Source organism: Aulonocara sp. 'chitande type north' Nkhata Bay, linkage group LG6 (genome assembly GCF_057382095.1).
Source record: "Aulonocara sp. 'chitande type north' Nkhata Bay isolate Kocher_YH1m ecotype deep benthic linkage group LG6, A_spYH_male_GT1.1, whole genome shotgun sequence".
Lineage (NCBI taxonomy): Eukaryota > Metazoa > Chordata > Actinopteri > Cichliformes > Cichlidae > Aulonocara > Aulonocara sp. 'chitande type north' Nkhata Bay.
The window spans coordinates 27,738,717-27,762,116 of record NC_141349.1 but is presented as its reverse complement, the minus strand read 5'-3'; the positions used below and the strand labels follow the sequence as shown (position 1 = coordinate 27,762,116).

The 23,400-nt window shown below is 41.2% G+C and overlaps 1 protein-coding gene across 3 annotated transcripts in view; it reads right to left on the bottom strand.

Annotated features, from left to right (window-relative positions):
* Positions 1 to 2,066: 2,066 nt before the first annotated feature.
* mast1a (microtubule associated serine/threonine kinase 1a) overlaps positions 2,067 to 23,400 on the bottom strand; it is an 81,218-nt gene continuing 59,884 nt past the window's right edge. For all 3 annotated transcript variants that reach the window (XM_086296042.1, XM_086296043.1, XM_086296044.1), the window contains 15 exons: positions 19,809 to 20,017; positions 18,879 to 19,017; positions 17,492 to 17,624; positions 16,349 to 16,514; positions 16,028 to 16,129; positions 15,442 to 15,564; positions 15,200 to 15,309; positions 10,455 to 10,618; positions 8,954 to 9,198; positions 8,528 to 8,785; positions 8,202 to 8,434; positions 7,671 to 7,793; positions 7,407 to 7,543; positions 6,622 to 6,809; positions 2,067 to 6,533 (listed from right to left, as the gene is read on the bottom strand). In XM_086296042.1, the coding sequence (XP_086152168.1) occupies positions 4,867 to 6,533; positions 6,622 to 6,809; positions 7,407 to 7,543; positions 7,671 to 7,793; positions 8,202 to 8,434; positions 8,528 to 8,785; positions 8,954 to 9,198; positions 10,455 to 10,618; positions 15,200 to 15,309; positions 15,442 to 15,564; positions 16,028 to 16,129; positions 16,349 to 16,514; positions 17,492 to 17,624; positions 18,879 to 19,017; positions 19,809 to 20,017 (3,997 nt within the window). In that variant the 3' untranslated portion in view covers positions 2,067 to 4,866. The remainder of the gene's footprint in view (positions 6,534 to 6,621; positions 6,810 to 7,406; positions 7,544 to 7,670; positions 7,794 to 8,201; positions 8,435 to 8,527; positions 8,786 to 8,953; positions 9,199 to 10,454; positions 10,619 to 15,199; positions 15,310 to 15,441; positions 15,565 to 16,027; positions 16,130 to 16,348; positions 16,515 to 17,491; positions 17,625 to 18,878; positions 19,018 to 19,808; positions 20,018 to 23,400) is intronic.

Here is a 23,400-nt window from a genome sequence, read left to right as displayed (position 1 = left end):
CATGAGTACACCAGGATGATGGTCACAACTGATTATGGGAACCCTGCGGGACTTCTTAATACAGACAGACAAACTGGTGATGGCTAACCAACTGGACATAGTAGTGGTGGACACGCAGAGGAAGACAGTCATAGTGGAAGATGCAGCTGTACCAAGTGAAAGCAACATGAGGGAGAAGAAACATCAGGAGCTCAAGAAATACCAAGGGCTAAGATGTGTAGGGTGAAGGCAACAGTGGTGACTGTGGTAATCCGATGACTGCCAAACGGGGGAAGTGGCTCCAGCAGATCCCATAAACGATATTCGAGAGCTCCGTCCAGAGCAGTGCACTGTGCAGGACTCTCAAGCCCCCAGGGCTTTGGTAGAAGACTCAAGCTTTAAGGATAAAGAAGGGTAAGTAACTTTATACTATATACTTATAACATATATTTTTAACCTGTCATCCTATCCCTGGCATCCTCCTGTGTCACACCAATCCTCTGCATGTCCTCAATCACTGCATCCAATCTTTTCTGTGGTCTTTTTCTCCTGCTCTCAAGCTCAATATTCAACATTGTTTGTCCAGTATATTCACTTACCCTCTGCTGTACATCTAACCATTTCAGTCTTGCCTCTTTAACTTTCTCTTGAAACCCCTCAGCCTAATTTGTCCCTCTGACATACTCATTTCTAATCTTGTCCATATCAGTAACTCTTAATGAAAATCTTCTCTGCCTCCTGTCTTTTGTCAGCATCACTGTCTTCAAACCAAACATCATAGCACACACCACTACCATCTTTTAAATGAGTAATATATTAACAGACCTGTCATATGTCTTCAAATACATATGGATACATTTTCATGTAAAAATAAATTACCTCCAAGCATTTGATTTTCAGGGGTTAGACTGATGGTTATAACATTGCTTAATTAATTAGCTATGAAAGTAATAATTTATTGCACCTGTACAGCTGCACAGCTGTTATAGGGCAAACTGCAGACAGGTTGCCAGTTTACTGTATCACAGAACGGTAGACCACTTAACCTCACATGCATGTCTTTGGACTATGAGAGAAAGTCAGACTACCCACAGAGAACATGCATCTCTACACAGAAAAGGCCCCAGCTGGCCTGGTTAAGTCAGACCCAGGGCTTTCTCATTGTGAAGCAACAGGACTAACCACTGTACCACCATGATGCCCTAGTTCAAGCACACTATTTTGATTTAATTTATCCTTATTCTAAGAAAAGAATTCAGTGCGAATATGCACAAGTAGTGCAAGTATTTGTTTAGTTCCGTCTTAACACGGCTTCACGTGTGGAGGTTACACATACATCATGCCCTAGACTTGGTCCCTAAGGTTAACTGGTGATTCCAAACTGACTGTAGGCTCAGATGTCAGTGTGTGGTTGTCTGTCTCTGTAGTGGCTCACAGCTTGTACAAGGTGTGCCTTTTTTCTTGCTCTGTACCAGCTAGGAAATTCTCCAGCCTCCCTGCAACTCCAAAAGTAGTAGAAAATAGATGGGCCTTAGACACTTAAAGGATGTGAATGTTTTCTCCACTAGTCAATGACAGTTTTGTTGACAGAAGATTCCAATCCATTTTATTTTGTTAATAAATGCAGCTAACTGTAATCTTGAGTCTTGGTAGGATCAGAGGCCTTTTCATTTGCAAAGGAATCAGCTTCATAAACCTTTTCACAGCTGGAGAAACACAGAGATAACTAATAACATTAACTATGACTTTATTCCAGAGATTATAGCGCTGCAGCAGCTGTGAAAGGTTATTAGCTACACCTGTCTTTGACGGCTCTAAATGCTCTAAAAGAAGGTCTATTTTTTAAAAATGATTCATATTTGCCCCTAGGTAACACCCTTTCATAAAGTAGGACACTGAAGTCAGAATTAACAACACCCACCAAGCTCTCCTATTAGTAACAGCTACGATGACATGAACATCTTTTTTCAGGTGTAAAGAACTTATTAATAATTACCTGCACGCTGTAGCCAGAGGTGTGCTTACTGTGATAAATGCTGCTGTGGGATTAGAGGTTAAAGCCAAAAAAGAGTGAGATCCTGCAAGTTTTGGAACAAAAACTGAATTTTATTCCACGTACTGCACTTCAGGTGTCTGCATTTAGGTCACACCTATCACAAACAAAAATGCCGCAGTGGTACAACTAAATACACTTCGAGTGAACAGAGAAATGTGGAATGTTTTTATACTTATCAGACTTTTGTGTTCATTTGTAGAATCCACATTGTATACAGGATAGTAACTTACAAACAATATCATCAACTCAAGATTTTTTTTCTTTCAAATAAAGTGCATTTCTACTACTCTCTCTGTCAACCACGGAAAGAAAAAGACATTTTAAAACATGTATTATAGACACCACTGATCAGCAAAAGGCCTGAATTTTGATACAATAACTGCAGGAGTTTGTTTTCTTAATCGGGTGATTTGAGATGACCTGATGACTCCTTTATTACATCAAGGTATAAAAGAACTCCTTGCTGTGAATATAAGACAGTATATTTAAAAACGTAACTATTCACAAAGATATAATTAACAGTCACAACGGAAAATTAATAATTCATGTTTCAAGTGTTCATTTTATAATTACTGCAAATATTTTGTCATTAGAACTTTAAATGCATATTTGGTAACCGTATGGCTAACAACAACCATCAAATCAGTGCTCTGCACTTCATCAAGGAAACACTCACTCCAATAGATTATGATATTTCAAATATTTGATATTGATGCTAACCACTGGAGGGCAGTAGAGTAGTGTGTCAAATGGGAAAAGAAATCCCTGCCAAGCATGTAAGGCATGGGATATGTTTTCATATTCATGAATGGTTATGTGAAAAAACTGCTGCCAACACAGCAGAGATCAGCCTCCTGGTTTGTAGCTCTATGCAGTCTTAAGCTCATTGTTGCGGATTTCCAGGCAGATACAACAATGTAAAGCAACAAGCGGCTGCTCTTCGTTAAACTGTACACTGAACACCCAGTCGGAAGTGACCGAGACAAACTTTCACTAGATATGTTGTGCAGATGAACCACTTGTTTGAGGTTTGGAGGTAAAAGTACATTTTAATCCGTGAACTTCTGCATTGGTGTCAGATTTACATGCTGTTGTTGGCTGAATCAGTTTCCCTTTTATGTTTTTAGAACCTTGAATATCTACAAAAAATCTAATCACTGGCAGAAAGTGACAATTAACAATCACATCTGGATTAATCTGTTTAGCCACCTACTCTCACACATGGATTTGCATAAGATTATGTACACTGGATAGTCATGAATTACAAGAAAGTGACTATGACCAATGAGAGAGGAACATCTTTTTGTGTGTGTGTGTCTCCTGTGAACATTTCCCAGCATTCCTGCTGAGATCACTGACAAACACTTTTATCTGTACGTTGCACAGCAAAATGTGAGGATTATATTAATCAGTCTGGACAAGCTAACTTGTAAGTCCCTAAATACAAAGTCATTCTGATTACACTGTAGATAGCCTGGTTTAAAGAGAACGGGCTCGATGTGATATTCCATGTATGCACAAACCCTACTTTTGCTATAGAGCCCTTTAACAAGTAGATTATAGTATGCTACATCCATGACTGCCTGCTTTTTCAGATTTGACTGAAAACAACACACGGGGTTCACTGCATATGTGCATAATACATTTTTCTATGCCTTAACATGCTATAGTCTCCCAAGCAACCTTCACTGTGCCGGTTTGATTTGTTGGGGAAGGATTTCCTTCCTGCTTAAAAAATAAAATAATACTTTAACTGTTACTGGATCCTGACTGCTCATTTTGAGGAGAATTTTCATGCCAATGACCCTCGCTGAGTCTGCCGAGTCTTTGAACAGACACAAACATGGTCACACGCTTCTTAATCCACTCATAAACACACTTGTGTCCTAATTCGTGTGACCACAGGCGTATGGATTTAAATGCATGAAAATCAGCTGCTGACACGGCTGCTTCCTGTGGCGATGTGCGAGTGTGTGTTTGCGAATGTGGCAGCAGCCAGAGATGGAGTGAAGAAAAGGGCTGCGGTAGCCCATCCTGCGAAGGAGAGATAAGCGCCGAGGTCTGACGTTCTTGCTTTCCTCTGTGGCCTTCAAGAACCACCAGAAATTGTCCCAGGGTAGCTAAACGCACATGCGCTTGCACACACAAACACACACACACAAAATCCCCTACGACAGAGATTGCGAGACTGTGCTCGCTGTGACGTCCACTGACAGAGTGCCTGCTTTGGCTTCGTCTGACCGTTTAACTCAGGAAAGTAAACTGCTGGATGATGAATAAAGAGCTCAATTATCTTCTTACTCAGTAACTGTTTGATGTGTCAACTTTGATTTGACTGTTTCACTGCTTTGGTTGACGAGCAGTAAAAAAAAAAAAAAAACAAAATAAAAAAAAATCCAAAACAAAAAAAGGGCTGGCTGAAAGAAAAAATAGAGTGACTGGATTTGGTATTCACAGTATTCAGCATGTTTTGATCTGTAAAGCACTTTTTGACCATCTTGTACCTATTACACATGTACAGTACAAACCATGTGACATGCATTCACACAGACTCACATATACATCTGATAAAGTGTTTCACATTACATTTAGAGTCCTCTTATTAAAGTATTTATAATAGAAAATCAACAGTTAATGCACCTTTACAGTAGATCTTTTACTCCTGGTTTTAGGTTAGATTCAGTCAGTGATTGGAATCAATAAATAACATTTTATACTCTTAAACTGGAATGTACATTGGTTTTAAGTGCTAGTCTTCTGTTGCATTGTCCAAAAAAGGCATCTTCTTTTTTTTTCTTTTTACTAAAGTCCCATTTAGGGACTCCATGAGGTCACATTTTCGGCAGGCTGCTACCTGTTGCCTTCTCTAGCGGTGAACCAGCAGGACTCTGGGTCACCACTGCAGCCCCAACAACCACTCGACCTCCAGCTGGAGAGTCAGACTTTCCCACTGTGCCTCCCTGTTTTTCCTCTGCTGCTTTAGACTGCTGCTCTTTGCTCTTGGCCCCCTCTTGAGAGCCGAGCTTGATCGGCCCGAGGACGTTTTTGGCCACAGTGGTCAGCTGGCTGACGAAGCTTGTCTTGTCACCAGGGGAGACAGGCCGTGACTTACAGAGGGAAGGTCCACAGAGGGAGGGGGTTACCGCGGTTGGGGAAGGAGAAGGAGAGGGTGAGTGCTCCTCCACCACCTCCAGACGACATTTGTCCTCCCAGTCGAGTGATCCCCGGTAGCAGTTGACAGCCCCGAGTCCCTGCCTTACTTTGGCCAGTGACAGCGCCTGCCCATGCGGGGGAACGACAGGAGGGAGGACCCGAGCTGGTAGTTTGGGGCTTTTGGAGCCAAGGTCTGGTGTCCTTGTGTCACTGCTGTCAGTCCCCATCTTTCTCAGGGCGTCTCCAACTCCTGATGGTTTAAAGGTTTTGCTCAGAGGACCTCCTGTCACTGTTGTGATGATGCCAGCGGACTTATCTGGAGCAGAAACAGAGCTTTTGCTGTAGGCAGCTCCAGGAAGACCACACCGGCTCTTGTTGTCTCCTTCCTGCTTTGATTCAGGTCTGCCCCCTAGCTGCTGCTCCTGTGGATGTTTACTGTTAGAAAACAGACTTTTGGCTATCTTGGAGTCTAGCTGTTTTGGAGACATGTCCGCCTGACTCTGGGTGAACTTCTCAGGCCCCTTGTGAGCACCTAAACCCCCTGTTGTTTTGGTAGGCGTGCTAGGGGTTATAGCTTTAGTAGTTCCTGCACTTAGTACAGAGCTTTGTGAGTTCAAAGGCTGCTCACTTGCATGAGGTTTTCTTCCTAAGGATGACTGCGATCCTGTCCCAGCCTCCTTCTCCCTCTCCACTCCTCTCTCTTTCTCTTCCCTCTCCCTTCCAGCCAGTAGTGTTTCCCTGCTCAGTGGTGACTCCTGTCTCCCTAGTCTCCTCGCTGGCTTCAGCACACCAGTCTCTGGGGAAGTTGAGGATGAGGGTAGAGGGGGAGGATTAGGAGGCAAATTTTCCCCTTCTGTCTCCAGCAGGCTCTGGAGCCCAAGCTCGCAGAGGAAGGCGTCCTTGCGGTACTCAGAGTGCTGCACCTCAAGGCTGTGTTTCCTCAGTGGACCCCCCAGCCCTCCTGTAGAGCTTGACTGGGTTAGAGGTGAGCCGAGCTTCTCTGCTGACTGCACGCGTTTGAGGAGAGGTGATCGCGGAGGCTCGGCACTCTTGGGCCTGGGACGTACCACCGGCGGGGAAGAGTGGAGCTTGGCAGGGAAAGACTGGGTTGTGTTGGAGCTCCCTACAGTGTGACCTGGTAAAGGTGGAGGTGAAGACTGGGTGGGGGAGGGCGTGTGAGCCAACGGGGACAGTGGAATATTACCGGCAGACTTACAACGGGCAGACCGATACTGGCGATGGAGTTTCGGGGAGAGGCCGTGCAGTGAGCTGGGTCTCATGTGCTGTGAGGGAGCCGGGGAGTTTGGAGTGCTGGATGCTGCAGAGCTGCTCTGAGAGGACGCACCTGCAGAGAGCAGAAAAGATGAGTGAAGCTGTCAAAACCCCCAAGGAAGTAAAATTAATTTGTGCACTGTTTATTTTCAGTGTCCTACCCAAGTATGAGGGCTCAGGGGTGGAGCGATAGCCCTGAGTTGGAGACCGTGCAGACAGGCTGTGAGTTGGGGAGCCGGGAAGACTCTCACTGGAGGACAGAGAGCGATTCAGGGAGGACAAGCTGCGGCTGGTGTGCAGGAGATTGGACTGTTTTGTGATCTTGCGGAACAAGGAGCTACGCTTCTTACTGCGGGATAGAGAAGAGAATAATTAAAGAAGGAAGAAAGGTCTGAATTGGGAACAAAAATAACCGACAGTAATTTACAGTATTTATTAACTTCGTTTAAAAGCACAGTACTGATGGGTTTGCAAGTAATGCGTACTAGCTACATACAGTACACTGAGTATTTTAAACTGTTGCTAAGCATTTCTCAAAAACACTGCACAATTTTGCATTAATTCTCTATTATTTTAATCATATCAGACATTTTGTTTTTAACTAACCACTCAGGTTAGTGTTTTGACAAATTTCCTGTCATTGCTGCATTCAAGATAGCTTTGACCTTAAGCAGTTACTGACTTCGAAGTCTTGTTATAGTCTCCGAAGATATTTTTTTTTGTAGTACATTAAAATAAACAGAAATCAGGTTCTGCTTTAAATGTATAATGTGTACCTCAGCCACAAAACTGTTATAATCAATAAAGCAAAACACGTAAAGCTCTTCAGTTAGTAAGGCTAACTCTTCTTTGGTCTATAGCCATTATAATAATGAAAAATATGTTATTGAGGCGAGAGTTCAGCTGAGTCGTTGTATAAGTGCAGTGTAGCAGCTACTTGTCCTACTTGTCCTGGCTGTCTTTGCCCATCGTCCTCTTGTTTCGCCGGGCCATCTTGCACTTGTAGCTGGCCTTACGAGCAGGGCCCACTTTAATGGAGGTGTTCTCAAAAGGTGTGGTTGTCACCGTCACCTTGTTGCCACTCTGCACAGAAGAGCAATAATAATTTCCGCACTGACAAGCCCATTTACATAAAGCCTTCTCTTGAAATTGAAAGCTGGTTATTTATATTGCCAGCGTGGAACAACTGAGAATAAATAAGCCTGCTGACCTTGAGGATGAGCTCCACTACTTCAGTGTGGACCAGACCGTGGACGGGCTCCCCGTTGACATGAGTGATGAGGTCACCAGCACAAAGGCCAGCTTCCTGGGCGGGGCCACCGTCCTCCACATGCTGCCAAAACGCAAAAAAGATTCAAGTTTGCGGAAGGGGGAAAATCACCTCCATGTAAACAGAATGCTCATGTTGTGATTCTCACTGGTAAATCTCAAGACAAGACAAATATTTTCAGATCAGATTATGTAGCATATTTGTGTATGGTGAGATTAGAAAAGTGGCTCTAACGTTCAACAGCAGTGATCTTGTTATGTCCCTATTGTCCAGCTTTACCGCCGTCCTAATCCTGCTCTGCATTCTAAGTGCTTCCCTTCAGTTTAATCCCCTTTTTTAAATTATTGATTCCTATTTAATGGCAGCTCCACTTCTAAAAGCACACTCACAAATCAAAACACAGGCCATCCCTCTTTGCGTGAGGTTATGGAGTTCAGCTACAACATTAATACATGTCTGAGAGTTTCTTACCCAAACAATGTGATGTACGCTGTAGATATCACTGTCTCCAATGTAGACTCTGATGGCTCTGAGAGTAAAGCCATATTTCTTTCCGGAGCGGTGGATGGTAATGGGGGAGCGCAGCACACTGACTGCTGGGAAAAAGTCTCTGCTGGGTGAAGAGTCGCGTGACGAAGGGTTGGAGGAGAAAGAGTGGGGCGACATGGGACTGGCCAGCGGGGAGAAGCCGCCATGCTGCTCCACTAAAAGCAAGGAGACGGTAAAGAGGAGAAATAAGTATGACGTATCAGTAGTATTATTAAATGTTTCATTGTCTCTTTCCTTGCCCTTCTTACCTGACGGTATGATAACAGACAGGGCCGTGGCAGAGGCTGATTTAATGACCTTGTTGCCTGCTCTGGAGTTTCGCTTCTCTCCCTCACCAGACAAATGCTGATGGCGTGCCCTCCGGAGGACCAAGTCATTTGTTGCTCGTGGCCCCAGAGGGTCATACAGAGGAGTCATCACATCCCGGCCGGTTGCTGCAGGACCTGGGGATAATGTGGTGATGGCTGTGGTAATGCCCGGTGTCTCTCCTGGCCTTGGAGATTTGTCTGTGAGCACACAAATTAATAACAATGTTAAAAATGACTCAGCTGACTCAACAGTAGCCATCTTATAGGCAAAACCTCTTTTGCTTTGTCTATCTGCTCTAAAATCTGTCACTTTCTCTCCTTGCAAACATTTCACTATCTTTGAGGCTTTCCCGCCTGCTGACACACCTGCCCCATTGATCTCCTTCAGACTGTTCCTTTGCTCCAGCAGGCTCGGTGAGGGGACAGTAGTCCCGTCCAGCGAAGTGCCACGGACCTTCATGTAGTTCTGGCGGGACAGGAATTCGGACTCGCCCTCTAGAGGTGAGGCAAAACGATGCGTGTCCATCAGAGCTGAGAAGCGTCGTCGGGCACCAAGAGGAGGGCTCGCATCACCTTCTGTGTAGAGGGACTCTGAACAGGACAGGCGCTTCCTGTAAGAGAAGGATGCAGTCAGAGAAGGTAATGGCACAAATTTCTCTGCAACCACGCAAGTGACTGTCTGCTCTAACAGTGCAGCAATGACTATTACAGCCCTACAGAACCTGTGTGGGTGTGTTTTGCTTTTCCTTCCCTGCTTTTGGTAATTACCATTCTACAAAAATTCAGCCGATGGGAATGTCTATGATTCTAGACTAGGAATAATAAAAACTCACAATTTAAGAAATATGACAAAAAGTCTGAGACGATACTTTTTTAAAAAATTTCTAAGGAAAACATTTCTTTCTAGTTAATGAACCACATCACTTCACTTTGCATTTGAATTAGCAGTAATTAAACACCAGTGATTTTTTTTAGCAGAGAAAGACAGGACACAATCAGATCATGTATTTTTTATTATTTTTCTAATTAAATCATAATTAAATAATGAGCTGTAAGAAAAAACACTTGGCTGAAGAGAGAGATGATACAGATAATGTCCATTTGTTTTGGCTGGGGAGAAAATATGTAAGGTAATAAATAATGAGTCTCTTGATTTTCTATTATGGAGACAGAACCTATCAGTTATTTCCTTTCACGTGTGAATACAGAGTGATTTCAATCCCGACAAACAGCCTGAGGTGAAATGGAGACATGAGAAGTAATGGAAATCTGTTTCCTGTGTATGCAAACCACAGTATGAAGGAATTAGATCTCACAATGAGAGTAAATTTTCCATTTATGCGAGCTACAAACTAAAATGATTGATGCAAGCTAATTAGAGGTCTTTAGTTTTCAATATTAAGATTGAGGCAGGCGTTTCCTGTAACAGACGAAGAGCTAATAAGCTGTGTCTGTTAGGAACTGAAACAGCTTCAGAATCGAGGGTACAAGTATCATTGAACCACTTGCACTCAAACTAATGAAATGGAATAAAACTAATGAATCTGTTGAACAGAAACATATGAGGCACCAATCAAACTCGGCTCTCCTCCTTCAGACTGGGTGGATCTGATGCTGTTTTTGTCTCAAAGTGAGTGCAAATCCTCACACAAAGATCTTTTTATACAACGAGTGTCAGAACTGGTGTGAGTGAGATGGAAATAAAACTCCAGACAAACTGAAATAAGTGAGGCTGCCAAAAGGAAAAAACCTTCAGGGAATCACCTCATGAACATCCTCATACGTTGCTTAGGTGTAAAGAACACCCCTCCTTACTGTGTCATACCTACAATAAACTGAACCTTATTCAGTGCTGCCCACCACTCACATCTCAGGGGATCCAGTCCTCCAGCTCTTGTCCCTCATGCTGAAGCTGCCCATGCTCTCTCTCTTCGTTACCTTGTCCTCCCGTGGGCCCTTGTGTTCCCGACGGGACACGGAGCACGTAGCTTTCTGTTCCAGCTGAGAAAGATGCTCCATGCTGCTGTACACCTGCAGCGGGACACAGTCAGATCGATGAGCATTTGGTCTGTTGGCTTTGATTAATAGCTCAGGAGAAATGTTGCTTTTGAGTTGGAGTTGCAGATATACATTCTGTGTGAATTTGTTTCAGACACATGCCTTTATTTCAACAATTACTGGTGATATGATGGTTTTTATTATTCAGTTCAGGTGGAGATAGTGTGTTTTTGGCACAGACTGTAGATAAAAGTCTGTGACATCAACCAAAGCTTGATGTCATTTTTTTCCCCTGAAACCAGCAACTTCACAAAGCTGCCCAGCCTAAAACGCACACTGCTTTATCATCTATTTTACTCTAATTGGTAACATAACTTACAAAATTAGTAGCATGCAGTATTCAGTATGATTGTCAAGACTGAAGTCTCTTCAGGAAGGTATTTATGAGGTTATAGATTAAGCGAGTGCATAGTTTGCATAGCTTTCCTATAGAAAACTATGCAATCCCACTTCAGTTTCCTTTGAGCCACGTCCCCATTTGACCTGGAAACTCAATCTTTTCAGTCTATAGTTTCTGGTAGCAACCTGGCATAAAATACACAAATAAATGGACTGGTACTATCATTGACACCTTTTGTCTCGTTGTGCTTTAGACTACAAGTGTCATTTGGCCAACCACCGAGTGCACCTATACGCACTTTTATCTAACATTGACCGATGGATTGGTAAGAACTTCAGTTTCCGTATCTCGCCCCAAAATATTTTAGCACATGGACAGGAGGAGCCAGCGATACTTCTGATTAGAAGGCAACCCGCTGCATTGCCTGAGCTACAGCCAACCAGTGGGGAAGATGTCAGATTCCTTAAATTTCACCAGCTTTTGCACTTCAGTTTATTTTTACAGGTCTGCTTATGTATGAAAGTTGCATAAAGGATAGAGCCAGCAGTATAACAAATAAAATAATCAGATATTCACCAAACGTCTGTAGCTCACTCATAATCACTGCCTGAGGCTACATCCAGTGCTGTATAACACACCTGAATCCCCAAGCAAACTGTGGTCGCACTGCAATTTCAGTTATAGGAGATAAAACCGCCCGCCATGAGTCTGAAATGCCAAATCGATGGAGGACTTGTTAATGGAGCATCTCGGTCCAGGTTTTAGCTTTCAATGTGGTCTGCCAGCTCAAAATGTGTGCAGACCATTAAAAAAAAGATTTTACTCTTTTAGATGATTCAGCCTTTAAAACATGCATATATGCCTCCTTAGGAAGCCTCTAACAGCTCAGGTTTGCAATTTCTGTGGAAAATTATGTGTCACAGTCTGGCCAAAATACTTTAAGAGTCTGATAAGGAGAACATTATGAGCTGTTAAATTTTAGGACATTCTGGCAGTCGTAATTTTCACTATTGGCAGCTTCAATTCAAAAATACAAATTTCCACCTTGGCTTTTGCAGATATGTGAGTGAGCAAGACTGGAGAAAATGTCCATTTGGAATTTATTAACCAGTTTGCTTTGATGCAAGTCTGTGTGCATTATGTAATCATGGCAAATGGTTACTGTGCTATATAATCAGTGGGGTTTTAACCGTGGGAACACTGTGCATCTAAAAGTAAAATGCAGTTAACTCATTTGCCTAACATATGTTTGAGAGTAGAAGGAGGCATAAATCTTTGGGAGCATTGTGTCAGGAAGGCCCACCTAGGGTAAAAAAATAAAGTGGATCTCTCAGCTGCCTGTTTTTAGAAGATATTGTAGAAATATTACAATATCACTAATCTATGAATTTAAGTACAGTATTTTTGGGGGTTTTTTATTATCAAATTAAGTGGTTAAGAAGCTTTGCACTACTGTAAAGACACTCCCAGCAGCATGAATGTTTTCTCTGCATGCAAGTGAGTATTAACGTACCACAAAGACATGTGCATAATTCAATTGTAAGGCCTTTATTATGTGCAGAGTAACACAGGAAAGCTAAGCTGTGTGGGGGAGGACAAGAACTGAGCTGTGTTAAGGAAAGCCTGAAGAATATTCTGCAGTGCACCATGGAAACAAGTATCAGCTGAAGACTGAGCTATCGGCTTAGCAGGAAAAACAATGTTAACAGCTACAAACAATTTCTTAGCTTCATGCATTCCTTCTTTTGTTAAATGCACCACAGTCATTTAGCAGCAGTTTCTTCTGTTCTATCACCTAGTTTTATCTTTGTTTGTTAGTGGTTCAAGATGATCAAGACAATACAGCACTATGTAAAACCCCTAATTTTGCTTCAAAGGAGTCAGATTTTCTTGTATTTTTAAAGTGATCATCAGCAACAGTTCTCCAGGCGTTCTGAAGGTACTTAAAGTCATTAGACTCATTTACAGTCATTCACTCTCAGTCCAGTCCTACCTGATACTTTTTTTCATTTAACTCTATGAATCCCCTTAACTCTATAAATCACTCAAACATTAAAAGACACCTAATTCAAGGGAACAACCAGTGTTGTGTCTACAAATAACAGGCAACTTAACTTAGCAAAGAATCAATTTTACGCTGTACCTTCAGGCACTTCGATACTAGCAGTATGTCGTAAAAATTGATAATTTCTTTAGTTGAATATGAAAAATGACAGCGCTAGCAGAGTTTGATAGGCATAAAATAGCATTTTTGCGACTGGAAAAAAATCCAGCAAAGATCTGACACAGGACCTGAGAGATGCATCTGGCTCTTCAGTTATCCAACCTACTGTTTGCTGAAGCCTCATCAAAAATGGTCTCAGTGGAAAAGTGTCTGTCAACAAGCCCATTTTTAGAGAAGGGAAACAGGAAGAAAAGGCTGAGGACTGAAAATCAGTGTGATGAATTAAAAATTACATTCAAACTGTTTTCAGTATGTAAGGAGGAAGTTTGGAGAGAGGTGTCCAAAGACCACCTTGTGCCATACAGCATGCTATTTAAACTTCCCCTAACTAAGACCCTTATTCAAGTGACCTAACTGTGTTGATGCACATTCATTTTGATTCTTGTTTCAGCCAGAATGCTGATCCATGGATAACTGGCTGCTCACTGCAGCCTCCATGCCCGGACACACCTGCAAATGCTCCTCGGCTTCTGGACAAATCCCCTGCCAAATATAAGTGCTTGTTAAAATTGAAGCTTGAGATTTTACTGGGGCACTTGTCCCAAAAAAGGGGTCTAGCAACACTGATGTATGAGGTGACACATGATATTCTGTTATAGCATGCAGAAAAAAGATTAATGAGTGTCACCGAACCTACTTTAAAAGTGTGCTGGTCTAAGTTTTGCATTCACGCCCTTGTTGGTTGCAGAACGACATTACAATACTAATTAAATTGTTCTTGAATTTCTTGGATAATGATCTAATAGCTTGGTGTCACAGTGTCTGGGTTTTGTCTTATTTTGAGTTTGGAAACCTTGCCAATCAGTAATCACTTCCTTGTGTATAAACATTCCTGTCTTCCTTTTAGTCTTTATCTGACAATCTGCTTTCCCTCCTGCATGCTCCGAGTAAGGTTCCTTGTTCCCGTGCTCATAGTCTGGTGTGGACAATGTCAGAAAGCTTTCAAATAAAATACCAAAGTTTGTCTCACTCTCAGTCCAAATGTCAGAGATTTATCTTTAGGGCTACACAAGTAAGAGAGAAGTACCCAGTCTTCACACCAAGTCAAACCAGCAGACTTTTGCTTATCTAAGCCACTTAACTAATAATTAAAGTAGTTTATGATTAAATTATCATTATTAATAATGATATTTCTACAGCAGTACATTAAATTAGTGTAATAGTGTATTTGCCACAGATCTTGTCGTTTCAGGGTGCTTGGCAGATGTCTCTGTTCACGTGCAATACCTGTAAAAATCTGCCAAACAGCCTTGCAACGCTAACTGTAACGTTATTTTAAATTTAACTGAAATTGGGATTTCATTGAGGCACTTTCTGTTTCCAAGCAGGGGTGGACGGAGCAAATGGAGGGAAGGCAGAGCGAGTTAGACAAAGAGATATGAAAAGACAGCATGAGGTGAGAAAATCCCATCAGAGAGAGAAAGTGTGACAGAAGAGGGAGTCACAGATCAGAATTGGAGGAGCCAAGCAGAAAGTGTGAATGTGAAAACAAATGTGTACTGTATTTATTCTTATTGTATTCTAATTTTTGCGTCATAACTTTTGCACTGTCCACTTCCTGCTGTGACAAAACAAATTTCCCACGTGTGGGACTAATAAAGGTTATCTTATCTTATCTTATAAATATAGTTAAAAAGATGTCTGGATCATAACACATCTGTAGATAGGAACAGCAAAAAATGTAGTGTGAGGAATTAGAAAAATAGCAGGTGGAAGACCCTGACTGTCTTAAAATAGAAAGAGAAAAGAGCATCAGTGATGATGGCGGAGTGAGTCCAATTAGAGTTATTAGCAGCAGACATGAGACCTGGTCCGACCTCCAGATGCTACACTATGTACAGGATGACCTACTTTTATCTAAAAATCTTGTCTCTTCACTCATTTAATCCTGTCCGATGTCTGTGTGACAAAATGTGACAGAGTGAGGAAAAAAAAAGTAAAAGTGACTGAGACAGAGATTAAAAAAAGTGAGAGGCAAAGTCAGACAGACCTTGCTGAAGCGAGGAGAGCAGGATGAGAACTGTCTGATCTCCACTGGCTCATCGTCATTGGTGTCATCCTCGTCGTACGTATTGATGTGGTGATAACGATCAGAGCGAGCTGGCAGACACGAGAGAGAGAGAGGCAGAGAAGATAAAATGTGATTTTCCGGCTGGGGTTGTGTCAGAACATCTTTAAATAACCCATGAACCTAATATTAATGTCATTTCACATAAATCTAGACACACGTACTATCAAAGTAGCTTGTGTCCTCCTCTGACTCCAGGTGAGGGATGAACTCTGCCTTCTGTCTCAGCAAACTGTTCCAGTCCAGCTCACTGAAGAAGGAGTGCTGCTTTACCTCAAATGCGCCCCCTGGTGGTGGGGGTGCAAACAACATTAATTGTTACCCTCATCCAAAAATAAAGATGAATGAGATGAATAGTCTTTCAAGAACAAATGTAAAATATATTGCAGAATGCCAAGTGGATATGATAAGATTTTTTATGATACTTTTTTATGCATTATATAAACGCTTGTGCCAGAAAGTTATAGGTGGACAGGGGAGAAACAGCTTTCCTGTCTGTGTCAAGAGGTGAAGGATTATTATGCTCTCTTAAAGCCACAGCTTGTTTTAGGTGGCTTTATCTGTCTTTCAGCTAAGCTAGCCAGTGGCTAGCTTTAGCTTCATATTCTGTGTGCACAAAAAGAAACAAGACCCAAAATACTTTTGTTTTATATTGCACCTGTTCCTTTTAATGTTACTTTGCATTCTTATTCTTGTTGCAAATAGCTGCACATGTCAAATCAGATATCAAGTGAAAGAGCAAACCAGTACCTGTACCGAGCCTGACCAGAGGGTTGGTCTGTAACAGGGCAGAGATGAGGGATTGGGCATCTGCAGGCAGGGCCTCATCACCATCTGGCCAAACTATGTCATCTACCAGAGGCACAAGAAACAGAGAGAAAAAGGTCAGAATAATAATAAAAGAAAAAAAAACATACTTAGTTTCTGGAACAGAATTTTAAATCTTTGGTTTCTAACCTTTACAGAAGGCTTTAAGTCTTAGTACACTTATCATTAACCACTTATAATCTTTGCAGTTTGAAAAGGCGTTTAAAACATAGTAGCAACATAGGTTTATCACAGTTTCCTCACCTGTGATGACCTGTCCAAACAGCTCCTCAGGAGTGTCTCCAAAGAAAGGCACACAACCCACTAAGAACTCATAGAGGATGATCCCCATAGCCCACCAATCCACCGGCTTCCCGTAGCCTTGGCGGAGAATCACTTCTGGAGCGATGTACTCTGGAGTACCGCAAACCTGTGAGCAATGATTGAGACAATTTGGAGGAATGGAAGAAAAAAGAAAATGAGAAAAGGAGAGAAAGAGGAAGAAAGACAAGTTAATCATCCTTAATAAAAATAAGCTGCTACTGTGGACATCGGTGTAACTTTGTGCTGAACATTGGGGGGGTCAAGATCTCTGTCTAAATAAATAAATAAATCTGGATAAATTCCTAGATGATTAAACATGCAACTATTTTGCTGGTAATAACTGAAATTAGTAAAGAAAGTCAACAGCCTATCTATGCAAGATAATTAATAATTTTATTGGGGGGGGTCATAACCCCCCTAACCCCCCTGGAAATTACGCCCCTGACTGTGGATGTAATGGAAGTGTTCTGGATAAACAAACAGTACATCAATACTGAGTGACACCTAGTGGGAACTATCCAAAACAAGAGTTGTGGACAAATTATATCAGACACATCAGGACAGCCCAATAGTAAAAGTTCTGACTGACTGAGAAATTCTCTCTCCGCCATAATCTCCACCACAAAGCTGCAGTCTGTTTCTGCAGATGTGAGCTGATTACTGGCAGAAACACAGATGCTTGCTTCCACTGAGAAGATGAAAAGGACACGCGGCCCAATCTGACTGCTCATGACTGGTTTAATTCAGAGTATAAACAATTACTGTAATTGCAAAACAGGATTGTTATGGAGATGGAGGGCATTAATGATTCACTTATTCAGACTAAACAGGAAGCATTATAATGCAGCATCTTTGTTCGGATAATATTGATTTTGCCAGATGACTTGGCAGGTTTGCATGCGTGGTTGAAAAAAGGATTTTTTAAAATGGGATTCAGCTAATTAGCCTCTAAGTGGACATGCACCTCATTCATAAAGTTACTAATTAAAAAGTGAAATTAATTATTACCATGTTACATTGATATGCTGTACTTCGTGTTTTAACATGTTTAATGCGACCGGTGTGAGGTCGTGGGTACCGTACCTGCTTGTCCAGAAACTCCCTGGCATCTTTCTCAATGTGTCCCTCATACAGGTTGGTGGTGAGGCTCATTAGGCCCATCTTCGACAAGCCAAAGTCAGTCAGCTTAATGTGGCCCATGGAGGTAATCAGGAGACTACAAGGAGAGAGAAAACAGGCATTCATTCTGGCAAATGACATGAAAAGCCCCCCCAAACAAAACCAAAACCAGAAGTTTTTATACACCTATAAGCCATAAAGCAATCCAAACCAATCCCTCAGCAATTGAGGAGCTGTGTAAAATCTGAATAAAACAGAATGCAGCGATTTGCAAATCTTGTAAACCCATATTTTATCTGCAATAGAAAACATTAAACACATCAAATACTTAAACTGAGGAAATTAAATACATTAAACATGTTGAAAAAAAGAAGTTGGGACTGGGCCATGATCAGAATACTTTATTAAGCTCTGATTATGTGAAAATATGCAGTCAGAGAAGCTCCGACACAGTAAGTACCGAACCAATTAAAGTAAATTAAATGATACAATACTGTATATTACAAAGTTACAAAACATGACAAAATAGTTCTAATAGATATAAATACCTCTGATTATAAATACCCCAGTATATTACACAAATTACATAAGGCATTACAAATACCATGGCCACAGCCGTGTCGGGAAACTGAGGAGATCCGTTGTTGAACTTCTGGGAGAGGAAAGTCTCCTGTTCCCATATAGGATTCAGTCTGGGGTCTTCTTTGTTGTATTTTTGGTTTCATTATTATTTTTAAGTTTCCAGTTAGTGAAAGGACAGAGGACACTGGACACGGACCAGTTCAGCAGCTGGACTTGTTTAATAGGCTGTTGCACTCGATGCAGTTTGCAGTTTTGATTGTCTTGTTGAAATATACAAGGCTGTTCCAGAAAAAGACCTTTGGATGGGAGCGTGTGCCGCTCTAACATCTGTGTATACCTTTCAGCACTGATGGTGCCTTTCCAGATGTGTAAGCTGCCAATTCGATTAATGAATGCACCCGATCAGCGATCCAGGCTTTTGACTTTTAAAGTTTTATCAAGGGTTGTTTGTTAAAGAAAAATTTGGATGTTTTGTTTTTGCATTATCTTAGGCTTCGGTCCATGTCTATTATTATTATTCGTTTTTATTACTATTATTATCATCCATTCAGTCATCTCTCCATCCACTTTTATGATTTAGGATCACACGGGGCTCGAGCTGTCATAGGGTAAAAGGCTAGGTACACCCTGTGCAGGCCATCAGTCTTGACTATGTCTACAACCCAAAATGCACTGGGTTGCTGCCATATGATTGGTTAATAATATATTTGAACAGGTGTAATTAAACAAGTGATTATATTGATTGATAATATAAATTTTAAACACTCACTTGTCGGGTTTGAGGTCTCTGTGGACGATCCCATAGTTGTGCAGATACTCCAGGGCTAATACAGTTTCAGCAAAGTACATCCTCGCAAGCTCAACAGGCAGAGCCCCGATGTTCTTCAGCAAAGTGGCACAGTCCCCACCTGCAATCACATAAACAACACACGTTACTGTTAATGTGATTTTGTAGTTATAACATAAATCTATGCTCGACGTGTTAAAACTTTCAAACAAATGGTGCCAAACCCCAGAAAGACATATTTTGATGCTCTGATTAGGGAGAACAAATTCATTAAGTCTTTTCTGAATTAGTAAAACGATTTGCTTTTTATGTTTCTATTTTTTGGGTTTTTAATTAATTTTTGTGCCATCCATATTTGGCACTGCCATCACACATGAGTCATAAATTCGTACCTACCGTTGACAGCTCAGTGTGTCTGTGAATCAACAGCGATCTTGACAAAATAATAGAATTCAGCACAAATAGAAGGAAAACTGAGTCGAGCTTTAGCCGTGAGCCAGTAAAACTCCCCTGCCCTTTTTTGTAACTGAGACATTATACTTCACTGCACGTTTCCTGAATGCTTGACCTTCGGTTTAGAAGCCAGAGGCTCAGGTGGCAATTTTTATTCACAATTTTAAAAAATAAGTCCAGGAATTGAATGAAAATTAAAATAAAAAATGTAGATAAAACAGAAAAGGCCATGGCTACAGCATCCAAAGGAAAGGTGGCGTGAAAAGCGCATCCTGATGTGCTGGAGGTTATTTCACAGATGTAAAAGAGTCAGGGAGGAAATGTGTTACTTTACACACAAGGCACAAACTTGACCAACACACAACAAAAAAGAAATCAAGGCACGTGTTTAGAGTAGCTTCATGCGATCTTATCAATTTGAACTCAGATCTAGTGAAAAACCACAGCCGACCCCCTTACCTTCAACGTACTCCATGACCATGCAGAGGTGTCGTCGCGTTTCGAAGGAGCAGAACATGGAGACGACGAAGGGGTTCTCCGCAAATGTGAGTATGTCCCTCTCCACAAACGCCTGCTGGATCTGGTTCCTCAGGATCAGATTCTGCTTGTTGATCTTCTTCATGGCGAAACGCTGGCGTGTCTCCCTGTGTCGCACCAGGTAGACGGCGCTGCAACGCAGGGGAGACAGAAGAGTACAGAACAGAAGAAATGAGGTATTGAGGAAAACAGCAGGTGGTACAAACTGCAGAGGATATTTCATCTCCTTTCAGACACGAGCTCAATAAAGTGTGGCTGTGTGGACACATCAAGGAGGATATTAAGACTTGAAAACCTCCAGCACAAAATGTCAACCCCCGAGCTCGTAATCTTCATTTTATGTTTGATCCTGAACAGAGTTTTTGAACTACACCTGAAAAATAACCCATTTTCTCTCGTGGGTAGATAATGGTAGAATAATGCTGGCCTGCCAAGTACAACTCTTTCTTCGCTGATCCACCTTACTCAGCTTTTGACAGCCTTTAACATGCAGCAGCATGTGACCCGGTCAAGGTGGAGAGGAGACCATATGTTACTCGTGTGTTTACATCCCCACTGGCCGTCTCTTTGCTGTGAAGTGCATTTTAAATGTATTATTATTTTCTTTTCTTTCAAATCATTGAACCCCGACAATCCCGATTCCTGACAACATGTCAAATGTGCATTTTAAAATACATCCCATCTGAATCTCTCTGTGTGTTTTAATTATTCTCTGTGACAGAATGAAGGATTAAGCGCTGCTTTTAGTGTCTGTATTTATTATTTCTTTTTTTTTTTTCCTGTGCCGTGCCAATTATATTTCATCCCTCATGGCATTACAAGACAATATAATATATTTTAACACTAAAAATACATAAAACCTTGCTAATAATTTTTATCTAAACAAAAATTTACAACCACCAAATTCTATTTTTGGTAATACTAATAGAAGTACCTTTGTTGTTTTGTGATCTAACTCAAGTTTTCAGGGATTTTTCCCAAGCTTCATCATCTTTTAGTTGGTATTTTTGGCTCCTGCTCACATTTCCGGTATTATCATTAGTATTTATATTAGTATTCACAGTGCCACTGTCTTCTTTACATCCCAGGATCCTGAGGACTTCAGTGACTGCTACCGTGTCCCAGTAACATTTTCTATTAAATGTTGATTCATTTGGATGCATGATTGGGATCATTATGCTAATAGAAAATCTAGTGATTACCAACCTTCAATTTATGAACCCAGGGCATTATGATTTTGTTTTTTTTTTGGGAACAGAAACCATTATCAGCTTTGCAGCAGTAACAACATATCAGCAGATTACATTATAGGGAAATCGTTTACAGGCGGACACAAGTACCAAAACTGGTACATAAACTGTTTTATGATCACTTGTTTGATAAAGCAAACTAGCAATTTGAAAACACAAGATCTTGGCCACTTTCACTATGGCTGTTGACAAAGGCAAGAACATGTAATTTCTACAGTAAACTAGTCTTGCTTTCTGAGTGATCTTATCGTTAAATCATGCATATTCAACCATTTAGATGTCAACTTGTAGAAATCTGAAACATTTTTGTTTTTTTAAAACTTGCTGTCAGGGATTTGGGAGGAAACTGAACCCCACATACATGAACAAAATAGTGTCTGTGGATGCAGCTTGCAGTGTAACAAGTGCTTTGAATACCTTGAAAGCAAAAGGTTAGGTTAGCTGGTGATTCTGAAGTGGCTGTTGGCATGACAGTAAATGGTTATCTGTCTCTCTGTGGTAGCCTGCTAAAAAAAAATAGACTAAAAAAAAGATGACGGATGTGCCAGCATGACAGAGCTGAGCCAAGGATAAAGGAGACTTCATGCATCAAATACATGAAGTTCATTAAATTGCACAGGAAAAAAATGTCACCGGATGAATGTTAAATGTCCTAACATAGCGCTATCACGTGGGTGAAAAGGCAGTGCCTCCACCTGCACAGCACTCTGCAGTTGTCATCGGACTACTGAAGTAACATGTAGCAAATGTGAATTGCTCGGCTTTACTTAAGACAAATGCGCTCTTGAGAAGCTTTGAAGTTATAAATTTCAGTTATTTATAGTCAAAGGTACGGTGGCCCTGAAAGCTCAAAATACACTCCAACTTGAAAAAGACTGCATAGAAAAAACGCTGTATAAGCACACAAAACACAACAGAAATGAGGCATTTATCTGAAGGACCAACTGCAGCGGTTACAAAAAGTAAAATATGTAAAGGACTGCACCGAGACACGCTTAAAAGTCTTCATCAGTTTTGTGAGGAGAAGAAGAAAAAGATGCAAGATAATGTTTTTTTTTTTTATTCGCATGATTCATATAACACTGTAGATACGCTTGCTATTAGCCGTGTAGTGTTAGCTTGTTACATCCGCAGCTGGTCCGTCACATTATTATCTCTCTAAAAATACTTCAGTTGTGTTTTTCTAGTTCTGTCGTGTTTTAATCATGTTCTATTTTATTTTGTGTGCTTTTGCGTGTTTTCTTTTTGTTGTATTTTCTTAAGTTGTGCATTTGACCTTTCGGGTCCACCATACTTGAGCATTTAAGTCAAGAGTGTAACTGGTGAAATTTAGCCAGAGGTTGAAATTCTGTAATAGGCTATGTGCGCCTCAGCATATGCTACTTCTGGTGGGAAAACTCGTGTAGAGCGCTTAGTTTCCGGCGTGATATTCGCGCCTTGTTTACGGTCGGGTTTTCCAAAACAAGTCAACCAAATGGATGAATCAAGCGGCGATTTATATTTCTCAAGACGTCTTGGGCATTTACCGAATAAATCTGTGGATGGTGTTCATCGACTTGTCGATATTTTCCCCCCGCGCCTCAGAGCAAAGGAGAGAAAGGATTCAAATTTGATATTTCTCAGTATTTGTAGAATTTTGAAGGTAAGTCACAACATACCCTTCGTAAATACTGATATATCGAGACCCTTACCAGCAATCATTCATTCATTTTTTAGATCCTGTGACTTTTTTTTCACGATTTGTTGATGTGCTGTGTAGGTGTGTACTTGACTGTGCACGCTGATGTCGACATAACGGGGAGACATCTGGCTTTGACTAATGTTCGCCTGTAGTTTGAATGCTGAACATTTGCCTGTTTAAATCATTAGAACTGTCACTATACAGAGACGTGCTTCTGAATGTGGACGATGTGTCTTCTCATTTTGTAATGCAGTTCTGCTTGTGTTGAGTGATGTAAACAACCAATCGATCTACACTCTTCAAACGTCAAAACTGATAATTAGATTTTTTTATGACACAGCAATGGTGAGTGTTCCCACCTTCTGCTCTTTGTAACTTAACGCAATCTTTCTGTTTTCATATTTTGGCCATGATTTTGGAGTCCATCTTCACAATAGCGATTGACCGCAAAATAAAGCTACCGGAAATGTACATCCGGTCTTAAAACAGGAAGTTACCAGAGTGGAAAGTTTTTGAAAGCTTAACTGGCTAATGAATTTTTCAAATTAATGGCTCCAGAGGGACAAACATGTAAACTCAGCAC